Consider the following 15,679-nt stretch of genomic DNA (forward strand, 5'->3'; position numbering starts at 1 on the left):
CTAGAAGCTGCCCAAACCCCATCTTTTAGGGACTTTCATTATGTAGATATGACTAATGAAATCATTGGCCATTGGTGTTTGAACTCAAACTCCAACCCTGGATGTTGGAGTTTGAGTTCAATCAAACTCTTTCCCTGGAGGTAGGAGGCAAGGTGTGTTAAAGTTCCAATCCTCTAATGAAGGATTGGTCTTTCCAGTAACCAGTCCACCTCTTGAAGCTCTCTAGGAGCCCCACTAAGACTCACTTCATTAGCATAATTGAAATGGTGGAAAGGAGCTCTTTGTCAAGAACCAGAGGCAAAGACCAAACATGTATTTCCTATTATACCACACCCACAAATACCTCCTTTCCAACTGCAGCTTGAAACAAGCCTAGGCTATGGGAGAGGAGAAACTTTTAAATAAAATTTGGAGTTTCAATTATTCAACTAAAATGGACGTTTTTATTACTGAAATGACATTTTTCTCCTATCTAGAGTGACCGGAGTACTTTTTATTATTAAAAATTAAGTAGAAACAGGTGTGAGTCCTGCCTGAGGTATCATGCCAGGAGTGGAGAAGGGTTCCAGGCAATGGGTTTGCGTGAGCAGGAGAAAGCGATAATGAAGCTGTGTTTTTGTTTTACCCTTTGAAGTACCTCTCTTTCAACACAACTGTTAGATTTGCTGATGCTGCACATGTAGACAGGCCTGTAAGTGTATGCAGGCAGGCACACAACACACACACACACACACACACACACGCACCTTTCTACCATTTAGGATCTACAGTTGAACTCATCTCCTCCAAGAAATCATTCCTGGTTAGCGCCACTCACAGAGCTCTCCCTCTTGCAATTTCTATAATTCCTCTTTTTCAAACCCTGTAATCTAACACTTATGTATGTGAACCAATCATACATCTCCATTGATCTTCTCTTGTTTCATTTACGTGTTTTTGCTTCTCATTCTTATAGTAAGCCTCTCACCAGAAACCAGTGTGTTTTACTTTGGGGTATGTCTCATATATTCCTCCATTGTCACTTAATAAAGGCTGCATGATTGATTAATCAGATACGTCCAAATTTCATGGTAACATCAAAGGTTGGCTAAATATCCAGTTTAGTCTAAAACCTAAAGCTAAATCTTTCTGCCTCCTGATGGAAATGCTGGCCACCTCGACTCGGCTTTCCAGTTTTTTTTGGCTGGTCAACGAACTGTTGAACAGAGTGTGCTAATGAAATAACTCATCTTCATGTGATCTTTTATTGCTGATGAAGGTTAAAATGCCAGTGAGGGTGATTTGGTACGTGACATTAGTCCTCTTCAGGCACTGCACTGGGAGGACAGCTTTGGTTAACTTTCATGTTACTCTATAGTTTGTTTTACCTCATAGTCACCAGTAGGCTTGAGTTCTTGGATTACTAACATTCAGCTTTTTGCTAATAAAATTTTCTGTAGAACTAGGAGAATTTCCCAGACAGCTGGAAGTGTATTTTGAGACCAGCCTCTCTCAAAATTGCTTTTACGAGCAGGGGATGCATTTCATCAGGCCCCCACCCTCTTTGTTAGCACCTCTTTTTCACTTGCTCCTGGATGATGAAGGAAATTAGTCTTATGTTATTAATTCTCCCATCCACCATGGGGGCTGACAGTGTGTTTGAATACTCAAAGGCATGAGACTTCTCAAAAGCATTCCAGGGCTCCAAAGAGGCTTATCGGTCCATGAAGTCTTGACGTCTCTGTGAGTGGAAAAGATGAATCATATATGTGCAGTGAACAAATGAAACTCTATGGTGTCTCTCTGCAGGTGATACAGGCTTGCCATTCTTATCCCAAAGCAATCGAAGTTGTCGTCAATGCCTATGAACATATCAGGTGGAACGTAAAGTGGAAAAGAGCTATCCCTGATGATGACTTGGAGGTAAAGCATCAATTCACTTCCTGTGGGTTTTGCTCTAAAGTACTTCCATACTGTAATGGAAGTGCAGGAAATTCTAATTCAAAAAATGGGTTTTGAGAATGCTTTTAAGAATTTGAGGATGCCACTCAAATACAACAAGACAAAGGGTTATAAAATGCAGGTGTGAGAATAAATAAATAAATAAATAAATAAATAAATAAATAAATAAGTAGGTAGTGCTTAGGAGCGTCTTGGGAGTTTCTCCATCTAAGGGCAAGTTGAACAGTTATATAAAGGTGACAGTTTTACTTTCTTCCCATCAATTTAGATGAATTTAATAATAATAAGAAGAAGAATATTTGGGATTGCTCCTATAGCATTTTTATCAGAAGATTAAATTGTTTTGTGTAGATTATGTCACTCACTTTAAAAAATTGCCTTATTATTATTTATAGAGATTAATTAATATTAATAATTATATAGATTAATTAATTATATAGATTATTTCATTCACTTTTAAATAACCTGAAGTCTGTAATAGGCAGGTAACAGAGTATTAACAGCTTTGTGATGAGTCATGCAGAAAGCCATTGGCAAAGCTGAGTCCTCAGGCTACGTATGGACTTTGCTGCCTTTGTGAACCAGCGCTTCCACCTAGCCTCATGTCCTTGGTTTTAGCTGTCACAGGCTGTCCCCAGCACGGGAGAGATGTTGGGCACAGAGTACAGAGCTCACGGCCTAGAGGCTAATGGCTTAGGTGCAATCGTATTCTGCTACTTATTAGCTATCTTAGCTTTAAAAAGTTACTTAGCCTGCCTTAGCTTCATTATTCATGTTTAATTTTGCCTCCCCATCCGAGACCGTGGAAAGTTGCCATCATGTATAAAGTAGGGATTAAACACATCACTATTGATTTCTTTTTTTTTTTTTTAATTTTTTTTTATTTATTATTTATTTATTATGTTTATTTTTGGCTGTGTTGAGTCTTCGTTTCTGTGCGAGGGCTTTTCTCTAGTTGCGGCAAGCAGGGGCCACCCTTCATCGCGGTGCGCGGGCCTCTCACTGTCGTGGCCTCTCCTGTTGCGGAGCACAGGCTCCAGACGCGCAGGCTCAGTAGCTGTGGCTCACGGACCCAGTTGCTCTGCGGCATGTGGGATCTTCCCAGACCAGGACTCGAACCCGTGTCCCCTGCACTGGCAGGCAGACTCTCAACCACTGCGCCACCAGGGAAGCCCCGCTATTGATTTCTATTGATGTAAACTTTGAGGCTTTTCTGACTCCAACATGTCTTGCCTTCCTTTTCAGAGATACTGGGATTTTTACCACTCCCTCTTCACTGTGTGCAGTAACTCTCCAAGGACTCTCGTGCATTTATCAAGATGTGCCATTCGAAGAACGTTACACAGCAGGTGTCACAGAGTAATTCCTTCGCTTTCCCTCCCATTGTCCCTGAAAAAGTACTTGCTTTTAGAGCCAGAGGGAATCATTTATTAAGCCTTATGAGACAGAAGATCCCAATCCTAGATGTTTAAGTGGACTCGCTGAGTAGACACAGTTTGCATAAATAAAATGGTACTTGGGTTGATCATAACACTTCAGGGATTTAAAAACACTTCACAAACACTATGTCATTAATCCTAGAGTATCACGGTGAGGGGAAATAAACAAGAGGTAAAGTTGAGGTAGTCTCAAAAACAAGAGCGTATCCAGAAGGTCCTGACATAACAATAATAATTAGTATGTATAGTGCTCTTACTTGGTGCCTGCTATAATTTTGTAAGATTTTTCATATGTTATCTCATTTGAAATGGGACCCAGGTTTTCTTACAACCAATTTCATTCTCTCCCTTATCAATAATACGTTTACGTTACCGTTCAGTTGGCAAAATGCTAGGCTTTAGGATGGGCCTCTTAATCTTGGTGTCCTCCACCCACGCCCACTTAGCAGAAGTTACTATGGCTAGTTCTGCAAACTCCTTTCCATATACTAAGCTCCTCAACTTACTTTTAGGGAAGAAAGCACGAGCATAGTCAAAACAAAGAAATCTTTGAGTCAAATTAGAAATGAAAAACAAAGATCAGTCCACTTGAAAGTCAAAATGGACATTTTAACACACTCTCATTGAACCAAAGACTGGAGATGCAAAGATGAGTCCGAAGGGAGGACTCCTGCCCTCCAGGATCTCACCATTTAGCAGAGGATCCGGACATATAAGCAGGGAACTGCAGTGTCAAATGTCAGGGGCAAGAGTAGAGGTGCAGATTCATTCTTAGTGCTTGCCTTTCAAAGTCATGTTTCTGACGTGAAGTGTGGTTTTCTTTGAAGCATGATGATAAAGAGAGAAGGGATTGTGTGTAGTAGAGAGATCTCCGGCTGCTATGAGTGTAAATGTAAATGGATTCACTTTAAGTTTCCAGGCACATGTACTTATTTTTATTTTAGAATGATTTCGTGCATAGTGCTTTCCCAGACTCCCTGGGGAAAATACTGCACACTCAGTGGCTCCCATGTGTGTGTGACAAGTTTAGGAAAATGTGTGCAAGGAAACGTGCAAAGGGAAAGACTTAGGTTGATTACTTTGGTCTTTTTATGTAACAGACTGACATTTCAGAGCATTTTAGCTAGAAGATAAGGAGCACTTTGCTGGCGATGGCCAGCTGTGGAAAGCACATGGAAAGACTTTTTGAAAATGGTAAAAGTTTGAGAAACTTGGAAAGACTAGTGTGTTAATCAGGTTTGTTAGCAGTTTGCAGAAAGAGAAACGTAGATGATTAACCTCTGGACCTCATGGTCTATGAGGCCAACTTCGCTTCACTTTTTGTTCTTGCTAATCACTTTTAGATAAGCTCATTGACTCTTAGCATTGCCTTTTAGAGGTTACAGCAGAAGTAATTAAGCACAAACAAATCTATTTGCCAGTTATGAGCAGGGTTTTGTTGTTGTTGTTGTTGTTTTGTGGTGTGTGTGTGGTTCTCCATCTTGTTTAACCTTAGATGCTTGAGTTTGGAGTAGACATGATGTCAAATATTCCACTAGCCTGACACCTAGACTCTGCCTCGCATACTGGGATTTGCATATTCCTGGTGCCGTGTAGGAAAAATCATAAGTGGATACAATAATCTTTCTGAAGTATCAGTTCTACTCAGATATTTTGGGAGAAATATTTTGTACTAAAATAAGATCTGTATTATGGAATAGAATACTATATTTGTATGAACTATTCATAGAAAATATGATCCTTCAAAAAACAGTTTGCTTGCAGCAAGTTGTGTTAGAACACATTCTAGAATGCCAGGCAGAGGTGCTGCCCTCCAGCTTCAGGAATATTCTGGCAGAAATATTTGTGATGCTGTGACTTAGGCAATAAAGTTGATGCTGAGGACAAAGCAAGAGGATGTTCCTTGCATGGGGAAGTAACGTCTCTCAGTTGGCCTGCTGTGCTTAAACATTCTGTGTTAATCTAGCATATGCTACAGGACTACTTGCTTTGAATGGTTTATTTGTGGATTTAAAGTTATTTCTCCTCATCTTTGAACTTTCATTTAGAGGACTTAAATAAAGCTCTTCTCTTTCCTTTCATCTTTGTGAGTTATTTGCCGGTAAGACTTTTTCCTAGCTGACTTTTCAGCAGTTAGACTGAAGAACTCTACATGATTCGTTGCTTTATTCAACATTGGGAAAGAAAAAGAGAATGAGGAAATGTGCCTGTAAATAAATAATACTTTGAAAAGAAAGTAAAGGGTAAACACAAATAAAACACAGGCTATTGCTATAGGAACAAGAGAGGTTTTAATAATAATAAATTGTACTGAATCATACTCTTCCATCTGTCACCATCTCTGTCCTCCTGGGTTTCTAATTTCTTTTCATTCTCACCATTCAAGCAACGATGGGCAGGAGAAACAGAGGAAATTATATCCTCATGATACCATTGTTACTTTTTGTAAATAGTCACTTAATGACTGTAGGTTACATGGGAAGAAGAATCTTTGATATGAGGGAAAGACCACCCATCCACTTTTCTCCTTTCTCAGGAGCTAGACACACTTGAGTTCTATTTTTTAATCACCTAGTGTTACATTGTGACTTTGTCCTTCCATCCTGAACCCAGCCGCTTCTAATAAAAAACACAGCAGCAAAAAGCTGATTGTAAGGATGAGAAAAGTAACAAACCATTCGCAGTGGCTTATCAATGTTGGAAAAAACAGCTGAGCCTTATATTTTTGTTACTCATCTGATTGTTTATGAAGAACTCTTGAAGTTTTAAATGCCACACTTTCAAAACTTTTTTGAAAAATCCAATTACTCACTTATTTTCTTTGAAACACAGACACCATAGCTAATATGTGGAAGGAATTCATTGTCACTTCCTTTGGAGTATAAACAGATTCTTTACCGTTAGATGTTAAGAATTTTGGCTCTGGTGCCCGTCTATCCGGGTTTATATCCTGACTCTCATCCTTATTTGACCCATTATCTAGAGAAAATGACATGCTTGCTCCATGCCTCAATTTCCTCATTTTGGGAATGATAATGGTACCTACTTCATAAAACTTTTATATGATTGTTTTGAGGTGCAGGGGAGGAAAAAGTTTTACTTGACTCTTTTAGGGTCCTTGGCTGGGTCGAAGACATTAACAGGAGGAAAGCATACAAATTTACTTAATATAAGTTTCACATGACATGGGAGCCTTCATAAGGAAATGAAGACCCTGAAGAAACAGACTTGAGTATGTTTATGCTAGCTTTGATGATGAGTGGACAGTTGTGTAGCAATATGATAGGTTAAGGAGTATGAGGTCAGTGTAGTAAACTGGGGGAAACTGGGACCTATTCGTTAGGATTCTTCTTGGTGTCCCTTTGTCTTAGAAGATAAGGATGCTCCTTTCCTCCAGATTTAGGGAGGGCACCTCCCACAGGAGGGTTTTATGATTTGTTTCAGGGAAGAAGGGGCGGGGATGGTCAGAGTGATCTTCCTGCTTCTGCTGTTTTCTTAAACTGCTTCAGCTTAAATTAGTCACTATGCCAAGGTGCTATCTATGGGAATAGTGTGTCTGCAGCCCCATTAGAGGGTTAAATTGTTAGTACATTAAAGCCACACAGAACAGAGCATGACATTCAGTAAGCATGTTTTTTTTTTTTTTTTTTTGGCTGTGTTGGGTCTCCGTTTCTGTGCGAGGGCTTTCTCTAGTTGTAGCAAGCGGGGGCCACTCTTCATCGCGGTGCGCGAGCCTTTCACTGTTGCGGCCCCTCTTGTTGCGGAGCACAGGCTCCAGACGCGCAGGCTCAGTAGTTGTGGCTCACGGGCCTAGTTGCTCCGCGGCATGTGGGATCTTCCCAGACCAGGGCTCGAACCCATGTCCCCTGCATCGGCAGGCAGATTCTCAACCACTGCGCCACCAGGGAAGCCCCCTCCCAGTAAGCGTTTTAATATTATTATTGCCTTTGTTATTGTCATAATCATCATTATTTAGGGAGAGCTTTCTATCAGTGAGTAATATTTTCTTAGAGTGAAGCTACAGCTGAATGTGATGTGTGGTAGATTTCTGTTCCCTTTGGGAAATACTTTTTGAGCTTTTTCTATGTGCCAGGCACTTTGCTGGCTGCTGGGAATCAAAGGGGGAACAAGGCAAACCAGGTCCCTGACCTTCCTGGGCTTTTTTGAGGTGGAGGATGGAGACGGAAATAACATTGATGTGGAGGATTAGCAAAGAGGCAAACTGATTAATTTGTGAAACTTTGCCCTTTTGTAAATGGGTTTATCAAGGATGCAATCACTCCTTTTTACTATTTAATGAAGGCTGTGTAGTCACTTGAAAATGTATCCTGTGGATAAAGAGGGTTGATCAGCTGTTTCCATCTTCTTGGAGGGAAGAGTAGGTGAAGGTTAACTTTGTAGCAGGAGGAGTATGGATTGGCAATGAGATTCCCAGCAGTGAGGGTTACTGCATATCAAAATGAATGAACAGGGAGGATTGGAGGATTTCATTTAATTATTCTTTCACTTTCAAGAATTTATTCAGTACTAATATGTGTGTGGTTCTGTGCAAAATGTGGAAGGAAGAGGGGAGTGTTGGTACCAATTCACTGCAAGATTCACTTTCAGTAGCTCAAAGTTTTTGTTTGTTTGTTTTTTACTATGTAGTAAGAATAAAAGGTATACAGTGGAAAACACAGGAAGAAGCCTCTTTGACATAAATCACAGCAAGATCCTTTTTGACCCACCTCCTAGAGAAATGGAAATAAAAACAAAAATAAACAAATGGGACCTAATGAAGCTTAAAAGCTTTTGCACAGCAAAGGAAACCATAAACAAGACGAAAAGACAACCTTCAGAATGGGAGAAAATATTTGCAAATGAAGCAACTGACAAAGGATTAATCTCCAAAATTTACAAGCAGCTCATGCAGCTCAATATCAAAAACACAAACAACCCAACCCAAAAATGGGCAGAAGAGCTAAATAGACATTTCTCCAAAGAAGAGATACATACTGCCAACAAACACATGAAAGGATGTTCAACATCACTAATCATTAGAGAAATGCAAATCAGAAGTACAGTGAGGTATCACCTCACACCAGTCAGAATGGGCATCATCAAAAAATCTACAAACAATAAATGCTGGAGAGGGTGTGGAGAGAAGGGAACCCTCCTGCACTGTTGGTGGGAATGTAAATTGATACAGCCACCATGGAGAACAGTATGGAGGTTCCTTAAAAAACTAAAAATGGAACTACCATATGACCCAGCAATCCCAATACTGGGCATATACCCTGAGAAAACCATAATTCAAAAAGAGTCATGTTCCACAATGTTCATTGCAGCTATATTTACAATAGCCAGGACATGGAAGCAACCTAAGTGTCCATCAACAGATGAATGGATAAAGAAGATGTGGCACATATACACAATGGAATATTACTCAGCCATAAAAAGAAACGAAACTGGGTTATTTGTAGTGAGGTGGATGGACCTAGAGACTGTCATACAGAGTGAAGTAAGTCAGAAAGAGAAAAACAAATACCGTATGCTAACATATATATGGAATCTAAAAAAAAAAAAAAAAAGGTTCTGATGAACCTAGGGGTAGACAGGAATAAAGACGCAGATGTAGAGAATGGACTTGAGGACACAGGGAGGAGGAAGGGTAAGCTGGGATGAAGTGAGAGAGTAGCACTGACATATATACACTACGAAATGTAAAATAGATAGCTAGTGGGAAGCAGCCGCATAGCAGAGGGAGATCAGCTCGGTGCCTTGTGACCACCTAGAGGGGTGGGATAGGGAGGGTGGGAGGGAGACACAAGAGGGAGGGGATATGGGGATATATGTATACGTATAGCTGATTCATTTTGTTATACAGCAGAAACTAACACAACATTGTAAAGCAATCATACTTCAATAAAGATGTTTAAAAATAAAAGGTGTACAGTGGGTTTTTAAAATTAGATGCTATCTAACTGAGCTATTTTTCTGTCAGCCTGCCATAAAATGGTTGATTAGAAATGATTTTCAAATTTTATATTTCAGTGATAAATTGCCTTCTTCCTATGTTTGGTCACAGTTGTCACTGATGAGAATCAATGCATGAAATATGCAAAAACATCCTTCAAGAGGCAGTTGATTATTTTCTTTCTTTTCTTATTTTTTCCTTTTTCTTTCTTTTTTTTAAATTGTAGTGACACTAAGTAGATTAGGTGTGCTGAAATTTCTTCTTTAGTAATTGGTTTTCTCAGATAGAGGTATGCCTCAATGATATTGTATAACAACTATGCAAATATATGCTAATCCAGCCAAGGAAATATAATAATGATGCCACCTTGTACTTTTTAAATTAAAGACACCAGTGGATTCATTCTTAGTGCTTAATCAAGCACATTAGAATTGACAAAACAGAACTATCATCATGGGGCGTTTAAGGTGATTTTGAAGTAGAAGTTAGGTACCAGGGGTCTTCCTAAGGTCCAGGAGCCCAGACATTGCCCAGAGTCAACAAGGGAAGACATTTATTCACTGCCCCATATCAGATTTCAGGGAACCTGAACCTGTTTAATTGAGAAGAGGTGGGAACCAATGGAGATTGTAATCAATTTAATTCAGGAAGAAAGACAAAAAAACATAGCTGCCTTTCAAAACACAAACTCTCTCTCTCCCCTGTTCAGGGTCCTGGCAGGATGACTTTCATGGGCTGCATCAGCCGAACTCCTTTCCCCTGGCTTCTTGGTGGGTTCAGTGGGAAGACCAGCAGGAGACGGAAGAGCAGGAGGAGACAGAGATGGGGACACTTCCAGGCTCCTTCCCTGCTGAGCCTTCTCTTGGTGAGAAGAGAATTGGTGGCTCTTCTCCAATGGTGGCTGAATTCCTTCCTCAAGGCCACAGCTCCCGTTATGAACCCTTCTCCTAAGCTACTGTTCTCCACTTTTTTCCTTCAGACCTAGGGTAGTCAAGGCTTCCTCTTGTTGACTCTGTCCCAGGTGCTTCATCATTCCTTGCTATCTACATTTCTATAAATATTCCTTGATGAAATTCTCTTCAATCACCCCTATTGAGTACGCAGTTTATTTCCTATAGGGATCTTGACAAATGCACAAACACACATAAGACTGTGATAAGTCAGTGAGAGCTCAGTTGGTGGTCATAGTAAGCGCTGTCAGTGTTGAGGGAAGAGAGGGGTCACTGTGGACCAGTGATCAGGCAGGTGGACTTGAGCTGTGAACTGAAGAAGGGTGGGGTTGGGTAATAATTTGAGTAAAAGTAGGACAGCGGAAGGGGTGGAGTTTAAGGTGCGTAGCCTCAGTGAAGGGTTAACGCTCTAACATACAATGAGCATTCACCGTCACCGATTAGACAAGTTTGACACAAGTAGAAGATGAACATTTGTTGTAGAGAGTAGAGAATAAGGTTGGCAGGGCTGGGTGGGATCAAATTATGAAACATCTTGAACCATGGGGAAGCAGCATGGGAAACCAATGGAATATTATTATTACCATAATTATTCTTTTGCAACCCTATAACTTTTATAGTAATAATAATTATGATACAACTACATAACATTTATATGATATGATTTTCAGAGCATCTTATGAGGCTTAATGCAGATAACTGCCTTTACCATTAACCTCAACTCTCCTTCCATGCCAAAAAAATATATATACAATTCTGAAGATTTAGATGTGAAAAAAATCTAAACAAAGGATTAATAATCCCTTTTCTTCCCATGTAAAACACTCCAATCAGATGGAATAATTTACTTGAGCAAAAAGGAATGATAGCCTTGCATTTTTTAATATCAAAAAGCTAAAGAATTTTTTTAATTGCATGAAAGAAAAAAAAGGACACCTTTCTTCCAGGGCAAAAGAAGATGAAGGGACAGAGGCAACATTTGGAGTTCGAGCGCTGTTTATAATTCTCGCCACAGCAGTGTTCAAGTGATAAATTGTTTACAGAAGCATTGACATAATGACAGTCCTTCAGGAGCCCCAGAACTCCCAGTATTGCGGAAGTCAGAGGGACAATGAAAGGCCTCTTCTTAGGATGATCCATCAGAGAAAAGCTTAGGCAGCAGCGTTGTTTCTAAGTAACTTTGGCTGGTTCTACGATAAAGATACATACAAAGAAACTGCAAAGCTTTGCTCCCGTGCATTAGCAATACAGTGTGACACAGGGGGAAAAAAATCTGAATTTTGGAATTCAGTAGTCGGGTTTTAATCTTGATTGTGCCACTTAATAACTGTGTGAACTTGGGCCAGTTTCTTAACCCATGTGTCAATTTCTTTATTTGGATAGTAGTGATTAACTACCTGATTTGGGAACTAAATGAAATGATGCAAGTAAAGCATCTAAAGTGTCTTGTGTATACTTGAACCTTAATAAATGCTCAGATGGTACACGCGTCTGCTGTGTGGGAGACATTGTGTGGAATACATCTGAGGACATATAGAGTTTCTAAGACATGCATGGCATGGACCACGGGCTTTTTATTGCATTTTAACTGCAATGATTTTTTCCTGTGGTACAAACTCTCTGAGGCAAACTGTTCCAGGCTGACTTCGTTAATGGTTCTCTGCTCTTGGCAGTTTGGCCTGAAGGAGGCAGTGTAGGAGAATTTTCTCCCTGCCATGAATCAGAGCAGTGGAACTACCAGCAGCTCTCAATTCTAAAAATAAATTCAAAATGACTTGAAGACTTAAATACAAGACATGACACCATAAAACTCCTAGGAGAGAACATAGGCAAAATATTCTCTGACGTAAATTGTAGCAATGTGTTCTTAGGTCAGTCTCACAAAACGAAAGAAATAAAAGCAAAAATAAACAAATGGGACCTAATCAAACTTATAAACTTTTGTACAGCAAAGGAAACCATAAACAAAACAAAAAGACAACCTACAGACTGGGAGAAAATATTTATAAATGATGCAACCAACAAGGGATTAGTTTCCAAAATATACAGACAGCTCAATATCAAAAAAAAAAAAAAAAACCCAATCAAAAAATGGACAGAAGACCTAAATAGACATTTCTCCAAAGAAGACATACAGAGGGCCAGCAGACACATGAAAAGATGCTCAACATCGCTAATTATTAGAGAAATGCAAATCAAAACTATGATGAGGTATCACTTCACACCAGTCAGAATGGCCATCATCAAAAAGACTACAAATAATAAATGCTGGAGAGGGTGTGGAGAAAAGGGAACCCTCCTACACTGTTGGTGGGAATGTAAATTGGTGCAGCCACTATGGTGAACAGTGTGGAGGTTCCTTAAAAAACTAAAAATAGAGTTACCATACTATCCAGCAATCCCACTCCTGGGCATATATCCAGAGAAAACTCTATTTTGAAAAGATACATGCACACCAATGTTCAGAGCAGCACTATTTACAATAGCCAAGATATGGAAGCAACCTAGGTGTCCGTCAACAGACAAATGGATAAAGAAGATGTGGTATACACACACACACACACACACACACACACACACACACACACACACACACAATGGAATACTACTCAGCCATGAAAAAGAATGAAATAATGCCATTTGCAGCAACATGGATGGACCTAGAGATTACCATACTAAGTGAAGTAAATCAGACAGAAAAAGACAAATACATGATATCACTTATATGTAGAATCTTAAAAAATGCTACAAATGAACATATTTACAAAACAGAAATAGACTCACAGACATAGAAAACGAACTTATGGTTACCAAAGTGGAAAGGTAAGGAGGGATAAATTAGGAGTTGGGAATTAGCAGATACACTCTACTATATATAAAATATATAAACAACAAGTTCCTACTGTATAGCACAGGGAACTATATTCAATACCTTGCAATAAACTATAATGTAAAAGAATCTGAAAAAGAATGTATTTATATGAATAACTGAATCACTTTCCTCTATACCAGAAACTAACACAACATTATAAATCAACTGTATACTTCATTTTAAAAAAGTAAAATTAAAAAAAATGCAGCTCTGAAGAAAACTAAACCGGAAAGCTCAAGGAAGACAAAAAGGTCTGTGGCAACTTTCATTAATCTCCTGGTTACAGTTTCAAACAAACCTGCTCTGCCCTTCATAGGAGAGAGATCTGGGAATCAGGAAGAGGTCTTAGAACCACAGTTTCTATCCTGTGTTTACATAATCTGGAAGAAAAATAAAATTGCAGTTAGTTTCTCTCTGTGTAGCAAGGAAATGGACAGTTTCATTAGTAATTCCATTCATTTGATTTCGTTTCTTTCTGTCCTACTTCCCTTTCTCTCTTTCTCCCTTCCTCTCTTCTTCTCCCTTCCCTTCTTATCTCTCTTCCTCATTTTTGAGTGTATTTTTTGCCTCTGCTTGGCCAGGATCTCAGTGTGAGCCATGCAGAGGCCATGCTGGTGTATTCCTAGGGACTGTCAACCACTGATGAGACCAGTGTCTTCTGTAACTTTGCTTTGGATGCATGAAAGTGACACATAAGTCATCCAGAAACGGACAATTTGTACTTCTTTCTCATGCTCTAATTCTTTGATTTTTTGTGCCCAGTCTGAAAGCCACAATTATGGAAGAATTTGTTTTCTTTTTAACAATAGATTACAGGTTAGAGATCAGGGTCAAGCTAGAAGCAAAAACTACCAGAGAGGTAATGAGAAAATTTCTAAAACGAGACCTGCACAATTCTGGTCCGTCTGCCCTGGCAATGCCAGAGACGGGGCCTGATCACCCAGTGTGGGTTCCTAGCATCCCACGTATTGCTGCGCTATCAGACAACTCTGCCAGTGAGGTCTCAAGGTACTCTCTTTTGGAAAAGCACAAGAGTTGCTTCTGGAGATCATGTAGCCGAATTGCTGGCCACACAGACTAACAAACCAAGTCATCCACACTGGATTAGAATTCCTCTCTGCCACCCACTCCGTCTCAGACAATTTCTCTCTTTGCAACTAGGGGCAGTAATTACCTCATCATAGAGTTGATGGGAAAGTAAATAAAGTGAGCATGTTTAGTACAATGCCAGGCACATGGTTAACTTTTTAAAAAAATTTATTTATTTTTATTTTTGGCTGTGTTCATTGCTGCACGCAGGCTTTCTCTAGTTGCAGTGAGTGGGGGCTACTCTTCGTTGCAGTGCGCAGGCTTCTCATTGCGGTGGCTTCTCTTGTTGCGGAGCACGGGCTCTAGGCGCATGAGTTTCAGTAGTTGCAGCATGCAGGCTCAGTAGTTGTGGCTCGCGGGCTCTAGAGCGCAGGCTCAGTAGTTGTTGCTCCGTGGCATGTGGGATCTTCCCGCACCAGGGCTCAAACCCGTGTCCCCTGCATCGGCAGGCGGATTCTCAACCACTGCGCCACCAGGGAAGCCCTCATGGGGCACTTTAAGAAATACTTGTGCTCACTCCCCACTGACTCTTTTGAAAACCTTAGTAAGCTAATTAGGTTAAGTGCCTCATTCATCATACCATGTGGTATCATCAGTCTGCCTACTGTCTCCCCAACTAGGCTATAACCTTCTTAAAGGAAAGAACTGTAATCTCTTCAGTTTTTCAAAAGATTAAGGTAAAATTTACATATAGCAAAATGCACAGTCTTTAAATATATAATTGGATGAATTTTTATAAACATATCTACCTGTGTAATCAATACTCTAATCAAGATAAAGAGCACATGTATTACCCCAGAATGTTCCTTTCTGCTTCTTTTCAGTAAATCCTCACCTCCCAAAAGCAACACTGTGCTATTTCTACCACCAGAGTTTAGATTTACGTGCTCTTGGACTTCATAGAAATAGAATTATATAGTATACGCTCTTTGTTGTCTGGCTTCTTTCTCTCAACGTAATATTTTGGAGATTCATCCATGTTTTTCCATGTATCAGTAGTTTGTACCTCTTTATTAGTACAAAAGTACTTTACTGCTTAGTAATAATTCCATTGTATGAACATACCACAATATGTTTATCCATTCTCCTGTTGACAGACATTTGGGTTATTTCCAGTTTGGGGTAATGATGGATGATGGTTAATTATATGCATCAACTTGGTTAAACTATGGTACCCAGATATTTGGTCAAACACCAATCTAGATGGTGCTGTGAAGGTGTTTTTTAGAAGTGATTAACATTTAAATCAGATTTTGAGTGTACGCAAACTAATTTCACTCCATATTATGGAGGCAGGTTACCCTCCATAATATGTGTGGGCCTCTTCCAGTCAGTCGAAGGCCTACAAGAAAAAGACTGAGGTCCTCAGAGGAAGAAGGGATCCTACTTCCAGACTGCCTTCAGATTCAGGACTGAAACATTAACTCTTCTC

The 15,679-nt window shown here is 39.8% G+C and overlaps 1 protein-coding gene across 8 annotated transcripts in view; it reads left to right on the top strand.

The window, feature by feature from the left end:
* The window catches only part of ASB4 (ankyrin repeat and SOCS box containing 4), a 122,409-nt gene extending 110,713 nt beyond the window's left edge, over positions 1 to 11,696 (top strand). For 3 of the 8 annotated variants that reach the window (XM_057549755.1, XM_057549756.1, XM_057549753.1), the window contains 3 exons: positions 1,789 to 1,902; positions 3,187 to 3,290; positions 8,028 to 9,145. In XM_057549755.1, coding sequence (XP_057405738.1) covers positions 1,789 to 1,902; positions 3,187 to 3,290; positions 8,028 to 8,958 — 1,149 coding nt within the window. In that variant the 3' untranslated portion in view covers positions 8,959 to 9,145. Of the gene's footprint in view, positions 1 to 1,788; positions 1,903 to 3,186; positions 5,462 to 8,027; positions 9,146 to 10,045; positions 10,669 to 11,233 lie in introns of those variants that run through there. The other 5 variants (XR_452298.3, XM_007195736.2, XM_057549754.1 and 2 more) reach the window with 5 other exon arrangements.
* Positions 11,697 to 15,679: the final 3,983 nt, after the last annotated feature.

Source organism: Balaenoptera acutorostrata, chromosome 7 (genome assembly GCF_949987535.1).
Source record: "Balaenoptera acutorostrata chromosome 7, mBalAcu1.1, whole genome shotgun sequence".
Classification (NCBI taxonomy): Eukaryota; Metazoa; Chordata; class Mammalia; order Artiodactyla; family Balaenopteridae; genus Balaenoptera; species Balaenoptera acutorostrata.